Source organism: Gopherus flavomarginatus, chromosome 4 (assembly GCF_025201925.1).
Source record: "Gopherus flavomarginatus isolate rGopFla2 chromosome 4, rGopFla2.mat.asm, whole genome shotgun sequence".
Taxonomy (NCBI): domain Eukaryota; kingdom Metazoa; phylum Chordata; order Testudines; family Testudinidae; genus Gopherus; species Gopherus flavomarginatus.
This window is the reverse complement of record NC_066620.1, coordinates 152,854,034-152,876,260: the sequence shown is the minus strand read 5'-3', so window position 1 is coordinate 152,876,260 and position 22,227 is coordinate 152,854,034. Positions and strand designations below refer to the sequence as shown.

The 22,227-nt window shown below is 39.9% G+C and overlaps 1 protein-coding gene across 1 annotated transcript in view; it reads right to left on the bottom strand.

Annotated features, from left to right (window-relative positions):
* Positions 1-1,414: 1,414 nt before the first annotated feature.
* The window catches only part of UBE3D (ubiquitin protein ligase E3D), a 129,872-nt gene continuing 109,059 nt past the window's right edge, over positions 1,415-22,227 (bottom strand). The window contains exon 10 of the mRNA XM_050950163.1: positions 1,415-4,612. Within this exon, the coding sequence (XP_050806120.1) occupies positions 4,592-4,612 (21 nt within the window). The 3' untranslated portion in view covers positions 1,415-4,591. The remainder of the gene's footprint in view (positions 4,613-22,227) is intronic.

The following is a 22,227-nucleotide window of genomic DNA, read 5'->3' as shown; positions in this document are numbered from 1 at the left end:
AAAGCATTATAATTAATGAGTTTTAAAAAAGCAACAACTGAACTCATCAGGATTCAAGTACACCGGTGCCTATGAAAAGAGCTAAAGAAAAATGCTGAAAGATTTAAAAGAAAAAAAAATTAGACAACTCATCTCTAAAAACAGTTACAGTCTGTTATAATTATGCATCACCTGTCATCACAATGAATCCTCTTAAGGGGATATTATTGATTTTTCTCCCCTTCTTCTGTATACTGGCAAGTAAACCCATTTTCAGACTTCTGATACATTTATACATTACTGTAAGTGGGCTGAAGTTTTCTAGGTACCTGTCCAAATAACTTAATTGCAGGAAAGACAACCCAACCAGAACCAGAAATGCTCACCTTCCTGGTACAGGGACAAAGACCAGGCTTAAAAAAAAGCCACCAAGGTTCTTGAAGAGCATGGCTTTGTGAGGCTGCACACTTGGCCTAATGTTACCTCTGCTGTCTCCTCGTTCATATATTTCCCCAGGAATCCTTTCGAACTGAACACACTAGAAGTATGACATTTCACTGTGATATTCTACATGGTTTTCTGAGTGTGATAAATTGGCCAGGAGGAGTTTGGTTTATATTTATTTATAGTGTCCCACTTCATAAAGATTTTTTCTTCTGTATTGCTGATAAATCAAGTTAATGATTTGCCTGCACCTGCCATCTCTGAACCTCATTTGCCATTAGAAGTATATTAACTATTTATGTCCCTAATATCATATTATGTAGGAGAAACTGACACGATGACAGATTTTAAACATACAAAGCATTGGAGCAGATTGCTCTATTGATGCAAAATCACAACAGGAGGCATTTAAATAGGAGGAAAGTAGCTTTACAATCACAGTGTAGCAATCTGTCATTTCAATGTTTTCCCTCCTTTATTGGCCTAATCATATTCTGGAAAGCAGAGACCAGCACATAACAGAGCAAAACAAAAATGGGAAAAAAAATAGTGAAAAATTAATTGTATTCATAAGAGAAAAATTAAAATGACTCACCATTGTTATATAGACAAATTATCATGGAAGCACACAATATAGCCCCAGAATATATATGTGAAAAATGCCACACTTCTGCTTTTATTTGAATACTCAAATCTAAAATAATGAGAAAAAGTAGGATGGGACCTAAACTAGTTGCTGAGTGGTCTTAACCTCCACATATATCCCATATCTCACAGGAGAGGCTCTGCATCTTGCAGCGTGTGTTAGAACAATATTATTGGCAAACATGTAAAGGAAGTGCTGACTTCTGGAATCACAGGGTTTTTAAAGCAGCTCTTCATAATGTAAGAGGACTGTTGCCCCCTTACTAACATTCAGTGGGGGTGTTTGGTTGCTAGCTCCCAGCACTAAAAAGGAGGGGTCGATGGGAAATCAGGAGCCTGAGACAGTCTCCAGGAACAATGTGGAGAGGCCAATGCTCCAGATCAGCCTGACTGACAGGGCGGGCAGGCTAATCAAGGAGTCAGGAGGCCACGGGGGTCCCGTGCTCTGTGTGAGCTGGAATTGTCTGAGTCCGATGGAGTGAGGCTGAGCTAAGGAGAGAGTAGGGGCCCAAGCTAAGCTGCTGGGAGCAGAGCTGCAGCCCAAAAAGCCAGAGCACAGACCAGAGAGAGAAGACCTGCCCTGGGAGCAGAGCTGCAGCAACCAGAGCCAGAGGGGCCAGACAAGCAGCCCAGGAAGCAGGTGAGAGCTGAGAGAGAGTCACAGAAGCAGCCTGCAGAGCAGACCTGCCCTGGGAGCAGAGCTGTAGCAACTGGAGTCAGAGAGGCTAGAGAAGCAGCCCAGGGAGCTGAAGGCAGAGCAGCAGCAGCAGCCGCACTGAGGCAGTGTGGAGCTGGGGCTGGTGAGCAGCTGAGGAGAGCGAAGGGGACCCTGGGCAGTGGGCCCAGCACAGGGAGACACCTCAGCCAAGAGGCTCTGCAGGCCAGACTTGGAGGGGGATCGTAACCCTGACACAGTGGAGGTGACACTGGGGAGAAGGGTCCTGCCACCCAGAGCCTGAGAGTGTGTGGCCACCGCCAGAGCAAGTGTCCAACCCGCAGCGTCCCTGCAGTACAGCCAGGGCCTGAGAAGGAGGCCTGGGACCTACAAGGAACAGACTGTGAAGTTCCCTGATGTCCAGAGATACTGTTTGTGATGGTCCCTGCCACAGAACGGGGTGATGTGTTTTCCTTTAACCTTTCCCATTTTTCCTTATTCTTTTTTAAAATTAATTGTTAATTAAATAACTGGTATTTGCTTTAAATTGTATGATGTCATCAGTGGGTCAGGGAGGTGCGCAGTGCAAAGAGAGTACCCCAGAGTGGGGACATGCTAGCCCCTGTCCTGGGTGACCACAGCAGGGTTGGTGGTTAAGCCCCCCAGGAATCCTGGGCCCAACCTTGTTGGGGTTATGAGGACTCTGCCAGACAGGAGAGTGGAAGGGGAGTCCTCAAGGGCAGGGAGGCCTCTGGACAAAGGAAGTGGGAGCAAGGACTCAGATCCTTTCGCTAGCCCACTTCACTGGGGTAGTGCAGAAGCCAGGAAAGTTCCCCACAGTAGCGGGACCATTCCCCCTGCTTACCATAACAAGAATCTCTCCCTCTAAACCCGTTCCTCTTAAAGAATTGTCCTTTGACAAGCTCACAGCTTTCTTATTTCTTAATTGTTTGCAGTGTAGTTGCTGTGTTGATCCCAGGATATTAAAGAGAGAGAAGGTGGGTGAGGTAAGCTCAAAAGCTGTTTCTTTCACCAACAAAAGTTGGTCCAGTAAAAGATATTACCTCACCCACCTTGTCTCTCTTATTTCTTAATTGTTTAAAGATGAGTACTGCAAAAAAGCCAGTCTGTACAAACAGGATTTCTTCCACTATTTTCAGTAGAAATGCTTCTCCCAAGCATCTTCAGGACATAAGAACTGTGAGACTGGATCAGACCTATGGTTCAGCGAATCCAGTATTCTGATTCCAAAAGCAGACAGCACCAAATGCTTCAAGGGAAGGCACAAAACAGAACAGACAAACGTGGGCTATGCTGCATACTATATTCGGTCTCCTCATAACCCCTATACTTAGAGATTAGTTTACAACCTGAATCATGGTGTTTAATAACTCAAACCAAAATGTATGGTAGCATAAACTGGATCATCTAGTTATCTATATAAATGTGTGACCCATTTTTGAATCGTGCTAAATTTTCGGCCCCAATGGTATTCTGTGGCAATCTTGAGGACACACAAGAAAATAGATTAAGGTTACAAAATGGGCAGGGTTCCAAATATGTGTTAATACAGGGCTCAGATATACAGTATAAAAGGGATCCACAATACGAATTTTGTCAAAAGTTCAGCTCTATCCTTAGCTTAGGCAGAGTACAGGGCGGCTGCTGAATTATGGTAGTAGCGGTGCTTATGCAGAGATGAATAGTTCATCTTTCCCTCCACTGCCCACACATATATACACATCCTCTCTGGCACTCTCTCTGCACAATGCAGACCAAAGTGATTACTGACAACTAAAGAATGAGAGGTCCACTCCAAAATTGGAAACAGTGCAAGGTTATTTGTTCCACATGGAATGCATTTGGTGGTATCAGTCCAATTACAAGTAGATAAGTGACTACAACACAGAAACTGCTACCAACTCCAATCAGCACTAACTCACTTGTCAACTTTTCTTGACAGTCTGATAAGAGGAGAAAGTACAGAATGGGCAATAAGGACTGAACTACTCCATAGATATGGTCCCGCCAAGCCAGGATTGAGGCACCCAGGAACGTCTAGGAAGGGCTGTGTGGGGAAGTTTATGTTGTCACAACCTGAGATGCACGTGCTTCGCAAACAGAGGACTATCAGTTCAGCAACTTCTATGAACCTTATATTCACAGACACCCTTCTTTTTATAGTTGCAAGATAATCTCTTTTAAGTAATCACAAAAACATTTTGTCTGTGAACTTTAACTAATACATTATCAATTTCATTCAGTTTTACATAGGGTGCAGGCATGTAAATACTACCTTCTCTCTTGATTAGGGAGTAGGATTTCATATGGAAATAATGTATATGCTACATACATAAGTTTGCTGGAAAACAAGTTTACATTTTACAGTTCTAGTTGTCTGATTACCTCTGCCAACTCAAAAAAAGTGAGAAAAGTGGTAAAATTTGCATATATATTTCTGAGTTAGAATTCACAATATTAAATATTTTATACCCTCTACTGGCTGTCAGTTCTTCATTTTCCACATAAAATATATAAGTTACTATCCATCAAGATAATTGACTTCTTTTCCCTTGGTGATTAAGAAGTCATCATTATGGTCACCTCAGCCTTCAGATATAAGTCACTCTCAGAACTCCAGTCTTGTAATGTATGCCTGTCTAAACCAACTTTCTCAGTCATTGGCTTTGCTCTTTCAAAACCAAAAATCCAACAAATATCATAAATAATAAAATAATATTATGTTGAGGTTTTGCACCCTCACTGACTCTTGCTGGAAAGTCATCCCAATGGAAATTATCCTCATATTTCTGTATTTTATTTGAAGGTTAACTTGAGAATAATTTTCAGTTAATGTGTCTGGATTCTTCACATCTTCAAAAAGGCAACCTGTAAAAGAGAACAAAACAAAACAAAAAATTGTTAGCTTCAGCATGGCAAGAAAAAGCATAAAGGACTCCTACAATTCAAAGAAATGTTGCACTTATTATCACTTCACAGAAAAGTACATTCACCCAAGGCTGTGCAGTACTTTTCTCAAAGAAGTGATTGTTAAATGCTGAAGATAGTTCTAACATGTTTATTCTACTTTTCTATTTATCCCCTTAATATCCTCAAACCCACTGTTCAATGCTTGCTGCTGAATTAAATCAGCTGTAGGAGTTTTCACAGTTGCAACAAGGATTAGCAAGATTCTCTGGTCTGTATTTCTGTGAGGGAAAGTCATGTATACACATTTTTCTCCTTGCATCAGAAATACAATTTGTTTCTAAATGACAAAGGTAAAAGATGCTCATCTTGGGAGGAGGGGTAGCTCAGTGGTTTGAGCATTGGCCTGCTAAACCCAGGGTTATAAACTCAATCCTTGAGGGTGCCACTTAGGGATCTGGGGCAAAATCAGTACTTGGTCCTGCTAGTGAAGGCAGGGGGCTGGACTCAATGACCTTTCCAGGTCCCTTCCAGCTCTATGAGATAGGTATATCTCCATATATTATATTATTGTCTAATTTAAGAAGACATTTGACAGTATTCTGAAACTGGTTTCAATTTTAATCCCTGATATACTCCCCATTTTGCCCAAATATTAGCTTGTTTTAAGAACATTGTCTCTATCTGCTATGAAATCCTGATCTCATCAGAGTTAATAGAAAAACTCATTCAGATTTCAAAGTGACTAAGAAATAGTCCCAGACACATCCGCGATGCTGCATAAAAAGGAAGATAACTAATTACACTAATACAGTCACCACTGTTACAAAGTTGCAATAAATCTTTTACAAAGTATGTCATGTAAGATATCAATGGAAAAGTTATAGACTGCTAAGTATTATTATCCTGTTTAAATCCATGTATCATCTTTGTATATGCAGTTATGAATATTGGCTAAGAGTTTGTATCTCAAACATGTTTTCTTGGGTGACACCCCAAGACAGATTTGCATCTAGACTAGGCAGCCTGCTTGATAGCCCATTAAAGACAATCAGATCACACAGTGAGCCCCTCCTGAAGATCTATTAGAAAGCATTGAGGCAATGGCCACCCCGTGGTTCAGCAAGGCACATAAGGACATGTGATATGACTATCTTTTGCCAGTAACCTTCCATACATTTGAGCTAAAAGTATAAAAGGAGACTGTGACATCACTGCTTTGTCTTCAATCGTGCCCCATCTCTTTGGACATGATTTCTAATAAAAGGAAGCTTTGGACAATGGACTGATGACACCTAATCTATTTGGGTGAACCAGAGAGAATTACTATAAAATAGCAGATTTAACATCACTGCTACTATCCTGACCGGCAAACTCTGAAACAACTGTAATGCACACATTTCCTTTAATCAATTAATAACTCTTATTTTCTTTTTGTATTAATAAAACTTTAGTTTTTAGTTACTAAAAGACTGGCTACACATGTGGTATTTGGTAAAATGTAAGTATATTGACTTGGGGGAGTAGCTGATCCTTGGGATTAGAAGAACCTTATATATGATGAATCTGTTTTTCAGTAACCTCTCATCATAAAGATCAGATGTCTGGTGGTGATTGGGGCTGGATTGCACAAGGGGACTGTACTTTGGCTTCTTGTTAGCCAGTGTGGTGATACAGGAGCTCACTTTTGTTGCTGACATGGTGAACTCTAATGTTAGAATAACCACCAGTTTTGAGGTATGTCTGCCCTATTTTTGATCAGTTTGTCCTGAATGTGGCATTCTCAGCTGTGATTCACACTAGGCATGGTCCACGGGATTTTTTTTACAGAAAAATCCTGGAAGGAGGAAAACTACATGACAAACACTGCATGGAAAATGATCCACCTTCTTCCTTTTGGTGTGAAGGACTAATGGCAATACAGAAGGGACAAGGAGTGTGACCTGCCAAATACAAAAAGCCCAAGGATTTGTGGGAGTAAATGGGTCCATCCTACTGGCTATTGGTTCATTTGCATGTAAGAGCTCTCTCTCCATGTTCTTTTCAGCCTTCTTCAGAACTGGCAGTCTATACTAGAACACAATTAGAATATGATGCTAAACAACTGGGGAAAAAGTATGAGCAAAGTGGACCTCCAGAGTAAGCAAAACAGCTAACTATTACACTGGGAAAGCTTAATACTATGCTGATCAAAAAGGTAATTCAGAAAACACATTGAAGCCACTATGGAAGGATGAAAAAATCAATAGGGCATTTAGCATATTACTGAAAACACCCAGGGAACAGAACTGATGCCTCATAGAAACAAAGCAAGAAGAAGAGTCATTAGACACATGCTGACCTTATTCCTCCATGCTCCAACTCCAATGGATTACAAGCAATTACAGATCTAGTAAAGCTCAATATCATCTTGGGTTTGTAAACTATTAGACTACATGTATGTGGATGTCATGCTGATCTTTAATCCCCAGACTGTTTTGAGGCTGTATTCAAAGAACATACTAAATATGATGAACTGGCAGAGACTGAATTGCAAATAAAACAGCAACTATATCAAATGATTAGTCAAAATATAGAGCTGCAAAGAATAAAATATTTCTTTCTGATCAGATGATCAAAGGAATACTCAAAAGACATTCAGATGTTTGCTAGAGAAGATGCAGAATATTTACTGTCTTCAGACACATCTAGGGGGTTTGTACTAGGAAAGGATTTGCATCAATAATAACCTGAATATAGACAATGAATTAACCAAGACTATGACACTTCTTGGCTATAATGGAAAAAATCTGAATCCCAACATTTCAACTGCTCAGTATCCACTTACTGTCTGCAACAATTACAATAGGACCACATTGGAAAGCTCCACATTTCCATGGGCTTTATTACATGGGAGAGCTGTGCAGAAACTGAAATTTCTGTTCTGTGGAAAACTTTGCATTAAAAAACTTCTGCATCAGGATAAAAAGCAATTTTTTTTGAAAATGTACATTTTTCAATGGAATAGAAATTTTTTATTTTTTTTTTAAATATTCCAGGCAGATAGCTGGCCCACCACCAATCTAGTTGCCCAAGAAGACAACCGCCCAGGGAAACCTGTCTGCCTAACGAGTTTCTTTCAAAAGTTTCATCCCAACCACATGTTCCCATGGAACATTTTGATTCTGTCAAACTAGCATTTTCCAACTAAAAAAAACTTATTCTGTTGGAAAATATTTCAACAGTTCTAGGGTTTCTTGGAAAATACTAATGACGGAAGATATTAATTCTCTAAACTACTGTCTCCCACTCTCAACTGCCAGGAAACACAAAATACCTTCCACCTTTTCTCCTGATTTAGCTATCCGTATGAACAGAGACAGCAACTTAATCAACAATCTAAATGAAAAAAAGTCACAGAGAACCAGGGGCAGCTTTATGTATTTTGCTGCCCCAAGCACGGCAGTCAGGCGGCTTTGGCAGTACATCTGCAGGAGGTCCACTGGTAATGTGGATTCGGCGGCATGACTGCAGGAGGTCCGCCAGTCCCAAGGCTTCGGCGTACCCGCCACCGAATTGCCGCTGAATCCACGGGACCGGCGGACCTCCCGCAGGCATGCTGCCAAAGGCTCCCTGACTGCTGCCCCCACAGCGACTGGCAGGCCGCCCCAGGCACGCACATGGTGCGCTGGTGCCTGGAGCTGCCCCTGCAGACAACCAGACTAGTGTGAAAACCTGGCTCCTTTGAAGTTAAATGCAAAACTTCTACTGACTTCAGTGGGGCTAGAGATCTAGCAGAAAACAGGACAGACAGAAACAAGAAAGAGAAGCAACAACTATTTCAATACAACAGAATCAAAACGTGAGATAGATTTTTCTCTTGACTCAATGCAGGATCCTTCTATCTTTCACTATGTAGTACTGATGATATCATTACAGTTGATGTGTTTATTTAATTTGACCATTTGATATTTTGGGGTTTTTTTTGTACTGTTATATTTCCCTGCTGTGCAATAAAAAGTAAAACTTAGAAAAGAATGCTTTGTGACTGCATTTGCAAATATTACCAAAGTGAATGAAAGAAAACCACAGTAGATCATCAGAATATTTGATGTCTCCAACAACAAAAGAGTAATAACACTGGGATATCATAAAACTAGCTAACAAGTACCTACAATATTTTAAATACAACAAATTATATAGAATACATACAAATTGAAGATTAAAATTTATTAAATTCTATGGGTTCAAAGGAAAGCCTACAAAATGCAATAATAGTAAGCTTTAAAAAACTAATAATATCCACCCTCTATTTGTTCAATGACAGGAGGAATTGTATCTTATAGTCTGTCTGACAATTATTGTAGATGTACTCATGCACCTTAGCAACATTATAGTATCAAAAAAGTGAATGTTGCAGTTTTCTTCCAACTCAACTAGAGATCTGTGGGTTTGTGGGAGTTTTTGCCCCATCTATCGTCCTATTGCCTTTCTGAGCCACAGACTACTAGCCTCATCAGGGATCACCACAGATAATCTTGTCAAAGCCTACAAACATGGTATTTCATGCACTCCCTGTCAGTACCCAGGCTGGCTCGGGGAAGCTAATGATCCTACCAGTGGACAAAATTCAGTAATGAAACCTGGTCACATGCCACTGAGGCACATTGTGCATAAGCTCCGAAGAATGCTATCAGCACAATATGAAAGAGAAGCAGCAAACAAAACAACTCTGATCTACAAACTAAGTTGTCAATAATTGGTTTTTGAACAGTTTACACAAGAATTTTTTTTGTTGTTGCAGATAGTACAGTGTACTGAGTCCTTTTCAAGAATCTCAATCTGGTGTATATTAGCCAACTTTTAAATGCTGGTTTTTGTACTCTATGTATCCTTACCTGTGCCAAGAAAAATTGCTTTAATCTGCTATTTGTTTCAAAATATTATAATTTTATTCTATTTCACAATACTGAGTGAAGTCTCAGCATTCCATCTTGCTAGTTTTCACAGTACAAGAAGCTGCAAAAAACTTCATCTAATGAATGAATACAAACTCTACATTTGCAGGTTCTTTATAGATATATAGTGCAGTGCAGCACAGCCATATATGTACATACATACACACACACACACGCAAAAGACAAATCACACCAGCTTGTTTCTATTGTAAATGGTAAAATGGCAGAAATGTTGACGCACATTCTCAGATCCACAGAAAGTTAAGAAAGGTGGCTTATTCTGTACATACCAAGAGTCAATATCTATTTGATTGTCATCACAACTGGAAGCTGCTATTTTTTTGCTCTTCCAGCGACTGTGACAAATGCCTTTGAATAAACTATGTTAAGATGAATCCAGATAAAATGGGGAAATTATGTTGATAGTTAGGAAGAAATTAACTGGATAGTGAGCCCATGTTAGTCCAATGTGCCAGATCATCGGCAATTTAGTTGCAATTTCATGATCATATTCCATCCACTGATGCTATTGTTGCAGTCTTGGTGGCAGGTAGTGCCTTTTCATTGAAGTTCTATTTGTGAACATTTCTCTCTGAAATGCAGATCTCATCACAGCATCATTGCTTTGGTAACACCCAGGCTACATTACTGCAATGTTCTCTATTTGAGCTTAGCACTGAAAAACACTCATTGCTCAGTGGGACAAATAGCTAGCTATGAGCCCATAGTACCAGTGTTTTATGACCTGCTTTGTCACCCTGTTTATTTCTTGGCACAGTTCAACATGGTTAGTCATAAAGTACAAAGCCCTAAGTAGTCTTTTTCTCTATGTTCCCCTGCAGTTATGAGCCACTGGGCTGATCTCACTATTGGTTCCTGAGGTTAATTTCTCTGTCTGCACTGGAGATCTTACAACCCTGGGACTTGATTCCTTCTGGGGTCTGCCAGAGCTGTAACAAAATTCAGCATGCAAGATGATGCAAGTCTGGGACGCAGCAACAGCTGTCAGTCAGTGCCTCCCTGTGAGACCTCCTTCCCAGGGCTGGGAGGAGGGCCTGGGGGGGGGCAGGATCCAGCAGCTGTGGACCAATCAGCTACAGATGCAGAGGAGGAACCAATCAGGAAGTGGACCAATTGGGACTCTTTCTGAGTTGCAATGTCTGCTCTGCAAAATTCCTAGACATTTCCTGTTTGATAAATTTGCCCAGACAGAGGACAGAGCCTCAAAAAAAAAAAAAAAAAAAAAAAGGCCATGTCCAGGAAAACCTGGATGTATGGTAACCCTAATGCCAGACAAATTGTTTTGTCAAGTTTTTGAAACTTTTCCTTAATATTTATAAGAGACTGGGGTGTTAGTTGGAAATGTCAGGGGTAATTGCGGGCCCTTTTAATGTTGTTCGTACTTTTAAAAAATATATAAAAATTGGGTGCCAATATACGTTTTTTAGATGTACATATAGTTAAGGATAATGTTAGCAATATTGGTTTGCTCAGGAAGGAATAGATATCCGCACAGTTTAATTTTAGGCCTTCTTGAAACTTTCTGATAACATTTTATTTTGCACTGTGTTTTTCATACTAGCTGTATCTCGAACTGTTTCACAGTATTAAGGAATACAAGAGATTGTCTAGTAAGAACACCAGAAAACAGTGGTGTAAAGGCATTCCATAATGAATAAATTAAGGATTTGGTCACAGGTCCAACAAAAAAATTAAGAGGAATAGGTGAGGGAGAAAAGCTATTATTTATAGAAAAAGTTTAAAAAGCAATGGAGACTCAATGAGCCAGAGAGATAAAGAAGGCTGTTCCAGAAGCTGCTGGAGAGAAATCTCTTTGCCAGTATTTCCATTCTGGATAGAACAGATAGAGAGGATGTCTGGTGTTAGATGGGCAGAGGCAAGGCTCAAGCTAGATGAGCAATGTGTTTAAAAAAAACAAAACACAAGATCTGTGTGTTCAGAGTATGCAGGCAATCCTGTGGAGCTGACAGTAGATACAGGAGTAAGAGAAAAGTTAAAGATGATGCCAAAGTTACAAGCAGTGGAGGCAAAGGGGCTGTCTGAATTGAGGGAGATAAAGAAGATGGAGTTCTAGAGAATTCTCCTCTTTGCTAAGAAAAGGACAAACAGTTCTGTTTTTGAAGCAATCAGCTTTAGGAAGCAGAGATTAAGCTATGTGCTTATTTCATCAAAACATAAAAACGACGAAGGTGTCGAAAGCTGAGTTTCAGTATATAATCACGGGGATCACAAACTTTCAAACTGCTCCTACTTTTTAGTCACTCCAAAGTGAGAGAATGGTGCATAAATAAAGGGAAGTGTGCGCTTTTAAAAGTTAGGGACACAGGATTTCTAATACCTATATATTTCATACCAGTAAAATACACAGGTGTACATGGCATGTCCAATACAACCCCTATTCATTATCACTTCACAGGTGGAAATGTACTTAAGTTCTCTCTCATTTAACTACAACTGTAAGTTAAAGCAAAATAGCTTTTGCGTGTAGGCAAGGCCTTAATACTATCTGATTCATCACAACATTTGTGCTCAGTTTGTACTGGCATAAGATCAAGGTAGACCAGGAAGTGGAAGGAGCAAACCATCTGCATCTTGTCCAGGGAACATCTCCATGAATAACTGGTTCCTGGCTTATATTTCTCTCACCAAAGTCCAGAGGTTCCAAACCCTGTCTTTTCAAACAACTTAAGCAGAGAATGAAGGGATTGGGTAATACTCCATTCAATCTTCCATTATAATTGCCTGATACCTCAACACACAAAAATGTGTACTATTCATTTCCTGCATCACTACCAGTAACAAAGCAATCGTTGCTCTGTTATAACCACAATTAGCTCGCAATGTGGATTAGTGACTGTGGGCAGTGACTAATTATGCTAACCAAAGGCTGCCTAGTCAATTGGCTTCCATCTGCATGGGTCACATATTCACCCCCAACCTTGGAAAATCAAGTCCACCGAGGTGCAATCCACTATTCATGTTCTGGAAATACATTTGCAAAAACAAAATGAAAATGACTTTGAACGAATATTATTTAACTGCTAAACCTGAACATAAGCCCACTTCATTCTGTCTCCAGTGAATGCAGGGCCCAATAAAAAGGCACCTGCCTTTATCAGAGTACATGCTAACAGGCAGTTATTTATTACCTCAGTATCTATTAAACTCCTGCCTTGGGGTCTGCACCTTGGCACAGGGGGAAGGCTTGTGTGTTTCAGTGACCCTGAGAACTATGCCAGTGGAAGTTTTAACTCCTCGCAGGACCACCCAAGACGGACAGGTTAAAGGGTAGGGACCAGCGGAAGAGCAGTCCATGATCATCCAGGCAGGGGCTGAGCAATAGCAGCCAACAACCTATCCTTGTCAAATAGATGAGTTATAGAAACACAACATTGCAGCCAGTCTGGCAAACAGGGATGACAGAGTCTTGCTCATGCCCTAATGAGCATCTGATGGCTTGGGAAGGATTCAGATCTGTGGAAGTGCACAGACATTTCTAGATTTGAATGTTACTATTTGAAAGGAGTGGGGCGTATTCAGAGCTAGGACAATGAGAATCAAACACATGCCTATGTTAACAAAGGGATTACTTTCCTCAGGACAGCCTCCTGATATTGTGCAGAGCTCTGACTACACCAGCTAAAGGGAAGCTCTAAATTGTGCTCTGACTATCCATTCTCCAGACTCCGGGGAAAATACCAGCAAGTTATGTTTGGCTTTGCTATGTCCCCTATGCCAGAGAGGAGACTATCAGATAACAGGAGTGCCCTGAAGTTCACTTTTCACGTCTGATGAATCACGGACAGAAATTACAACCACCTGAGGAAAACTGCTCCAGGTTTATGCTCAGATTGGGAAGTTTCATGGCATACTTTGAACATAATGCACTAATGATTCAAGCCCCAAGTAGGTATCAGAATATGAATACAAGTTCTTTACATAATTACTTTCTCCCTGACACTTACTTCTGGTCTAAGCAAACTGTAGAAGGATCAGCTTGCGCTTGTAAGGACCGATCCACTAAGGATGATCGGATCATGCCCATAGCATGGTAAAGCAATCTAATTGCTTTACTTCTAACAACAAACAGAATTTCAAAATACAAATTTCACAATACAAATTTCAGAATACAAAAATATTACCTGAGAGATAAGATACCATGAAAACCTTCATGAAACAATCTTACAAAACCACTAAAAAGCGTGGCTATTAAAAGGACACTGCCAGTTTCAAATGAGTTCCAAACACTGGATCTTATAAAAATACACTTTTACAAAACCTAGGACTAACAGAAAAGTGTCCATGATCATCATTATTATTTTTTCATTCCAATGGCATTGTGTACTTTAACAAACTAACGTATTTCCTTGAAGTGTCAGGAAACTAAACATTACAGCATTGTGCTAGTGCAGGGAAACACAGACGTGAAAATAAATAGAAACCAAATAGAAACAGATATGATGGGACTAAATAGCCCTGATGGGTTACAAGTGGAGGGAAGGGAAACCCAGATCATTTGGGGTTAGGAGCAAGGGAAGAAGGAATTATGGCTTTATGATATTGTTCCCTCATTTCCCCCCCACTCACAGTGGCTCAGCTGGCGCTCCAGATGTTGCAGAGAAGGGAACCCTTTGTGAGATCTTCCATCCACCCAGCCTCCTGGGAATTTGAGAAGTTAATGCTGACCCTATCAGTATTCATTTACATGGGTCCATCTGTTAAACTGTAAGCAATTTGGCAACAGCACCTGGGGGAACCCATGGGACGTATATTTTTGTCAGAGCCACATTGTCATGGAGGCTAAAAGAGGGGTTGGAGGCAGTGCAAAGCCATGGAAAAGCTGGACCTCAGCAGATTTGCTGCCTAAGCAGCCAATTTCCTTGCTGCTTCTGTGAGAAGAGTGAGAAGGGAAAACTCCGCATCCCAGCGGGAAAGATATGAAAGGAACGCCACAAGTGCACACTGATGATGTTTCCTGTTCCCTGGGGGAGGGATAAACTGTGTGTGAGACAATATGACCCAGAGGGACTAGTTACTGTAGTTTAATTGTCCAAACTGGGAGACAAGTAAAATGTAAAAAAACAACCCAGTGGAAAATAAAATAGATTTCTGTTGTAATTTGAGCAAGAATTTTTTTAAAGTATGATTTTCAACCTGGTAGTGTCCCTTTAATATTGAATGAAATAAGTCAGTCTGTAACTAACATACATGCTTTCATCTTGTCCTTCTTAACAGTGTTAATTTCTCAGCAATATTGAGTTACACTAGGCTGCTTGTACTTGCGATATAACAGAGGTAAATGTGAAACAGAGAGCAATCTTCTGAAGTTCCAGGCTGCGCTTTTTGCTAACATAAGAGCAGCATGTGAAGCATGACCAAGCTTTAGAAGGAAGTCTAAGAAGAGCAGCCAAAAGGATGGACAAAAGATCAATCTCTGTTGGCTTTTATTTCATAAAAGTTCTTTCAGCATACTAGAAAATAGTGCTTAAAAATGAAAATGTTTTAAGGGAAGAAGAAAAGTGATTTTTTAAAATCCAAATTTAAATGGCTACAAACCCTAACGATTTTATTTTGTCTCATTTCCAACCCCCATTGTTGGCCTGTTCCCATTTTCTTTCTATAGCAGCCATTATTCCTGGTAACGTGTTATGTAGAAAGGCACCGATCTCACAACAGTATTTACTTTTGTTAGACTTAAATACAAACCATGGTTATAGATGGGACATGGTGCTAATACTGCATTGTAATTACTGATCTAAATCCAACCATAATAATAATAATAATAATAAAAATCCACAGAATTTAGGATTTTCCTTCTCAAGACCAGATGCTGTTTGCTTTATACTGTTATGAACTGCAAGCGTCAGCTAATCATGCAGACTTAAGCAGCACTTATTTTCTACAGCAAATGGTTTAAACTGCTGTAGAAAAAATGTTTGCCAGAGGGCACACGTGTGGGCAGTCTGAAAGGCCACATTTAACTGAGGCTCTGCTGAGTCCCAGCAGTTCCCAAGTATCTTGTGCTTTGCATTTTTGTGCAACCTTCTGTTTTAGCTGTCCCATGGGACAGATATCAAAGCAGAAATTTATCTCCTTTATGAGGGCTGTTTCAGAGGGAGGAAAGATGGCAGCTGTGCTTCTGCTGTGGTATTTAATTCTGGTCTTAATGGCATTTAAACATGCAATAGAGAAAAGAATGGAAGCTCTGAACAAGAGAGTAGACATGGTTCTATCTTTTTAAAAGAAATAGACAAAACAAAGGAAGATTTTTCAAACTCAACTCATGGATGTAGTGTGGACCAAATTAATGGAGCTGTGTCTGTCAGAGCTTCTTTGTGGTCTCAGACCACTAGCTGTAACCTATCTTGAAGTGGAAACCCATGTTCCTCCCCTCCCTCCCAGACCAGGGATTTAGGTGCAATTCCTCCTGCAATTCACTGTGATTACCTGAACAAGTCTAAGGCCATGTCTACACTAGCACTTACATCAGCAACACTTTTGTTGCTCAGAGGTGTGAACCCCTCCCCCCCAAGCAATTTACACTTTGCCAGCATAAGTACGCGTGTGCACAGTGCTGTGTCAAAGGGAGACGGTCCCGCCAACATAGCTAGTGCTGCTCATTGAGCTCTCTCCAGTCGCAGCTACACGAGTGCTCTTACAGTAGCACAGCAGTATTGGTACAGCAGTGCCGTTGTAAGCTTGTGAGTGTAGACATGGCCTTAGTTTAGTTCAGCACTTGCTATTCTCTTTCAGGGGGAATGACTGCGTTAACCAGTGACCAACCCACCTTCATAAAGCAAACCATTCAGAACAAAAAGCTTTACGGAGAAAGCACATCATAAAAGAACAAACAGCTTACACATTCTTCTCTGACCATACTGATCTACTACACGCTAGGTTTTAAAGTCCTTCAAACCCTTTCTGCAGGGTATGTATGTCCTGTCCCAGTGCCCACTTCAGCAAGAGCTAAATTTAGCCCCACAAGTCGTACAAGTTCTCTGTATTTCAGCTCAATAAGGAAAATAAGTCCCTTTGTGGACAGGAGTGGTCCTAGACTAGCTGTCAGCAACTGGCCCCCTCGGTGAACCATGTAATCGGCTCCCCCACCCCCAAGCCCCAAGGGCAGATCTAGGCTGAGGTTTTTGGTAAACTGGGAAACATTTTGCCCCTTTTTCCCTTTTAATTTTTTTTAAGCTTTTTTTTTTTTAAAAAAACAGAGGTTTAATTATTCGGATTGTCCATCCGTCTGTCCATCCAACCAATGTTTGTGAGATCAGATAAAACAGAGACATGAAATTTTCAGAATAGATTTGTACACGACAGCTAGATGATACGTCTGTCCGATTTCAAATAAAAATGCATTAAAATGTTAATTATAATTTTTATTATTACAAATCCAAAATCTTTATTTTAATCTTTATCATTATTACAAATGCTTGCCATTACCACCACATCCAATATAGAAAGAAATAAGAAAACTCTTCAATGAACTTTAACCTGTATTTATAAAACACTCTGAATAAACAACACTCTGTGCTCTTAAAGCATGACTTTTATTGCTTTAAAGTTTTGAAAATTCAGTCACTACTTTTAGATCCAGTTTTCCATCTATTTCATACTCTACTGACATTGTGGCAAGTCCAACAAGTCTCTCTTGCACCATTGTTGAACGCAGTTATGTTTTTTTCTATTTTAACTTTGAGAAGCTACATTCCCCACTAGCTATGGAAACTGACAAAGTTAAAAGAATGCGTAGAGCTATAAAAATGTTTGGAAAACTGTCTGTTTGAGTTTATTTTCACAAACAAACTTCAGTACTTCTTCAGGAGTGGAATGTTTCTTAAATTGTCTTGAAAAGCCTGAAGCTCACTACACAAATCTGTAGCATCAATGTCTTTTGAATTTTCATGAGTCAATGCCAACTCGTTTTATACAAAATTCACTTATCTGTTTTGCTGTTTTCTTTTGCAAGCTGTGAATATCATATAGAAAGACAAATACTGACTCTAGCTGCTGCATCTGTTGAAATCTTTTGTCAACCGAGTGAAGAGCGGTATCAAGGACTGTGAAGTAGAAATTCACTTTGAACCTTTGTTTTGGGTTCTGAATGGGTGTGTCTCATCCTTCATATGAAAACTGCTGTTTCTTTTGCTGAATGCGAACTGTCTCTGGTTCAAATTCTGTTAGAAAGTCTATTTCTTCAGCAAGCTTGAGAGAATCTACCAGTGTTCTTTCGAACCCTTCATCACTTCTGAATTCCTCCAGAATATTTTTAGTTTGTTGCAGTTTTTGAATAGCAGAATGTATGTTCAAGTTCTTTTCCTGAAGCTGCTTACTAGTGAGGTTAATCTCTAAAGGATATTATACCACAAAATGAGTCACAAATTTGAACTTGGGAAGGTCATTTGCAAGAGTTTCTGCATCTGAACGTGCCACATTGCCAGATGATCTAGTAAAGGTAGTATCTTCAGAAATTTCAATTAGGGCATTATAAATGTTTCCAAGTTCATAACAAAGAGGCTTCAAAGCATCAATGTGACTCTCCCATTTTGTCTGACAAAGTGGTTTCACAATTAGAGAATTCACATGGTGAGTCAGAGTCTCCCAACGGCGTGCTGAGCCTAAGAAAACCACAAACATGTTACACCAGGTCAAAGAAACTGCTTGCCTCCAAACAGCATCTAGCAGCATCATTGACAACCAAATCAGAGAATGTGCACTGCAAGGAACGAAAAAGGCCCTAGGATTGATTTCCAACATTCTCCTTTGCACACCATTGTCTTTACCCTTCATATTACTTTCATCATCATAGCCTTGGCCACGTAAGTTTTCAACAGATAACACTTTCAAGCTTTTGTGAATAGTTTCAGTCATAAATGCTCCAGTTGTCTCCTTCAGTGGTACAGAACCCAAAAAATGTTCCTTTATGAGCACTTCAACATTATCTTCATCTGCAGACTTTTCCATATCCACAAAATGAACGATCATCGTCATTTGTTCAACATGACTCACATCTGCTGTACAGTCCAGACTTTTTCCTTGTTTCATTTCCACGAGAATTTGCCACACATTGTCATCACATCTGGGCCATGAAGCTGGGTCCCAATACTGTAACTTGTTTGTAATTTCCTCATCCTTTCTTTCTTCAACTTCATTTACTTCAATTTCTGCATGTCTCTCTGAAGATGAATAAACTTTCTCCACTTCCATATCAGTCTGATGCTGTGAGCTGCCTTCATCCAGACGTAAGTTTCCATCATCTTGAGTTTCCAAACTGCTTTTTTGTGGATGTGAGCTACCCTCATCTCCAAGTAAAATTCCTTCATCTGGATGTTGTGAACTGCTTCCATCTTTATTTGGATTAAAGAGAAGATATTTCAGGAAGGATCCCTGCTGTTTTGCTTGATCCTTCTCTTTCTCAGCCTTTCATTTATGATACTCCACTCCTGAGGGTTTTCTTTTTCCTCTTTTTGCCATCGGGCATTTGAATATTGTTATGTACCGTGCTCTCGACTGCAAGCGTTATAGCATTAAGGATGGCTGACACACGCATCACATGGTTGGCAATTTAAACCACATTGCAGCCATCCCAACATGTCTTTTCACTGCTTAAAGGTTCAGTGATTAGTAACGTACACTCACTTACCTATTAAAACAGTTAGTTACAGCGTTTGTGCAGAAACAAAATGACCTTTTTTGACACTTATAACCCGACATCAGTTGTTTGGAAAATAATCCCTCTCCTTACGGTTACCCACTTGGAGTGTGACGTCATGACTTTCGTAGTCTATTAAGCATTAACGCTCTTACTTTTCTTTTATGGACCTTATTTATTACATGTGAACCAGTCATAACAAAGAAAAATTCATAATTATACAGCCTGATAATAACGCTAAAGTTTAATAACGCTTAAAGATACTCAGATTTGGGGTTTATAATGCTGAAAGACGTTATTCTTTGGCACCAAGAAACACAATTTTCCACAGTATTCACTTGATTCTTAACCATCTAGCTGTGATGTGTGTTAAAATGACCATTTGACATGTATCAACTCACAGTATCTCTGCTCTACAAGAATTTCCAGCTATCCAACCTTGATGTATATTCGTGTTAGGTGTCACTAGCATTGCACCTCTTGCCACTGGAGGATGTGTTTCATTGTGGCTGAGTTATTGCTTATCAAAATTGAGGAGTGGATCATCCTGACCCTACGTCGCAAATTGAAAAAAAAATTGCTAAAATATTATTTTTGCTGTAAATAAAAGATTTGACATATTAATAAATTCTCAGGGATGTAGAGAAATGAATTATAATTAATATTCCCTCCATATGTGCAAGGGAATTGAAATAATGACATCATTATTTTATTTGTATTTTTTTCATCTTTTTTTCATTGTATTATTTTTTTAATTTGATTTTTTCCTTGAATTTGGCACCCCATTTAACTTGGCACCCTAGATGTCTGACTAGTTCGCCTAGGTGGACAGGCCACCCCTGTTCATTGAGATATCCTAGAGAATGTGGACTATGCTGGTTATCACTGTTTTCTTTGCAAAACTAGATACCTGACCTTGCTGGGGCTGACAAACAGAATCTGTTAGTCTTATTTTTTTCTTGAAGGCTACCATTTAAAATACCACTCATAAAATAAAATCCACGTGAGTGGCTTGTAGAACACTGCACATGTATAATAGTATCTTCAAACACCCCAGGATTAAGAACATGGCATTCCGACTGCTGCTTCCCTGGAATGCCAGAGGGGATAGTTTAATGTTCTAAGCATCAGGCATGGAAACCACAGCTTTAAATTCCACTAGAATCAAATCAGCTTTCGCTCCCTCCCAGGTAGATTAACAGAGTACAATGGATGTTATGTGTCAGGTAGGTCAGAGGAGAGGTCTAAAACCAATGTGCTATAAACTCTATACAGACATTAGAGATCCTATTCATTTTTTGTGAAAGATGGGGGCTTCCCCAAGCGTGCTGTGCAGCATGCCATACACTGCTTATTAGCATGGCTGCTACTCTCGAGCCCTTTGGTGCCCTTTGGTGGTTCCATGTGCATGTACATGGTGAAGTATTCTGGGCTCCTCTGGATGAAAACTGATATCTAAATGCAATTTATTGTCACTGTATTCTGCACCATGCCTCACAATAATTAATCACCCCACAAAAATTAATCCTCCTCCAATCAAAGTCCATCTCCAGTACCTCTTAGCATTCAGGGACTTCTTTGCTGTGGCAGCAGGCTCAGTTCCCTGGCAATCCTGCTGAAAGTACTATTCCCAAAGGGAGGGGAGATTGCTGCATGCCACAACTGGCCCTACAAGATCTCCAGTTTCTGCTCTGCAGCCCCAGCTCCTCAGTGATGGGTAGGGGCTGGGAGGCAGAGAACCCACTTTAGGGCCAGGAGGAAGAAGACCTTTTCTGCCAGTTCCGCTTCTTAACCTCCCTGAAGCAACATCAGACTCAGATTCTTTTTATTTTTATATGTAACCAGTGAGGAATCTGGAGATAGCAGTGGATGGACTAGTAGTTTGGAAATAGAAGTGGAAAACCAAAGTCTCCTGCTAAAAGCTGGAGTTTAGACAGGTCTGCAAACTAGGTCAAATCGAGAGTTGGGGACTGGTCATTGCATCAGCAAGACTCTCATAAAATCTAGAAACAGGATTTGTGGTTCCTCAGACTCTCCACAGAACATGTCCTTTCAATGTTAAGTTAATCCTGTTATCAGTAAGGTACTGCACTGACAATATATCAGAGTTATTTGATATTAATGTTCGAGGTCAAAGAATTTTTGTGCTTTAACATTAAATGAAAATCTCTCTCTCTCTAACCTCCCCCTTTCTCCCCTCCAACTCAAACTATTTGTCAGAAGTTCATTTGTTCAGTGATATGCTGAGGACACTGGTTTCACCATCTTATCAGCTCTTCGGTTTTTCTATAGTACCCATCACTAAGACAGATAGGTAACACAGATGGCTATTATAGTTAATTTGAAGAGCAGCAGTAGAGGTGACCCTCAGGGCCATACCATCTTTAGATTGGCCAGACAGTTCTTTCAGATTATGTTAAAGTTGGATTGCATATTTAAGGGAATCTTAATAAACTTGTATGGGTGGATTTCATTTTGTTTACTTATAATATTCCAGCAAATATGTTTACATCAGTTAAGTTGTTTCTGTAACTTGCCAGCTTTTGTCTTTCATTTCCTCTCCTTCCCCATAAATCTGAAGGCTCAGAATGTACACATTTATTCCACTTGTTCCCCATTTGATCTGACTGTCAGTAAAAGCTCTAATAAGGAGCAGAGAGATATAGCGATGTGAAGAGAAACTGTTTGCTTAATATTCCACCTCCGTTGGCACAGCGAGAGAGGGTCTAGTTTATTTTTGTTTTATTTCCCACAAAGTGTCTCATTTACATCTGAAATGAAACTGTGTGCTAAAGACTTAGGTTGAATTATAGTGTAACATCTCATATCCTCTTATTTGTTTGAGAGTTGGTGATGCTCGTAAAAGTGATACAAAGTGATAAAGTTTTAAAAGGCTCTGCTACATATAGAAATATTTTATGTAACTTTTGCTGAAAATAAAGCTATTATAAGCCACCTTACCT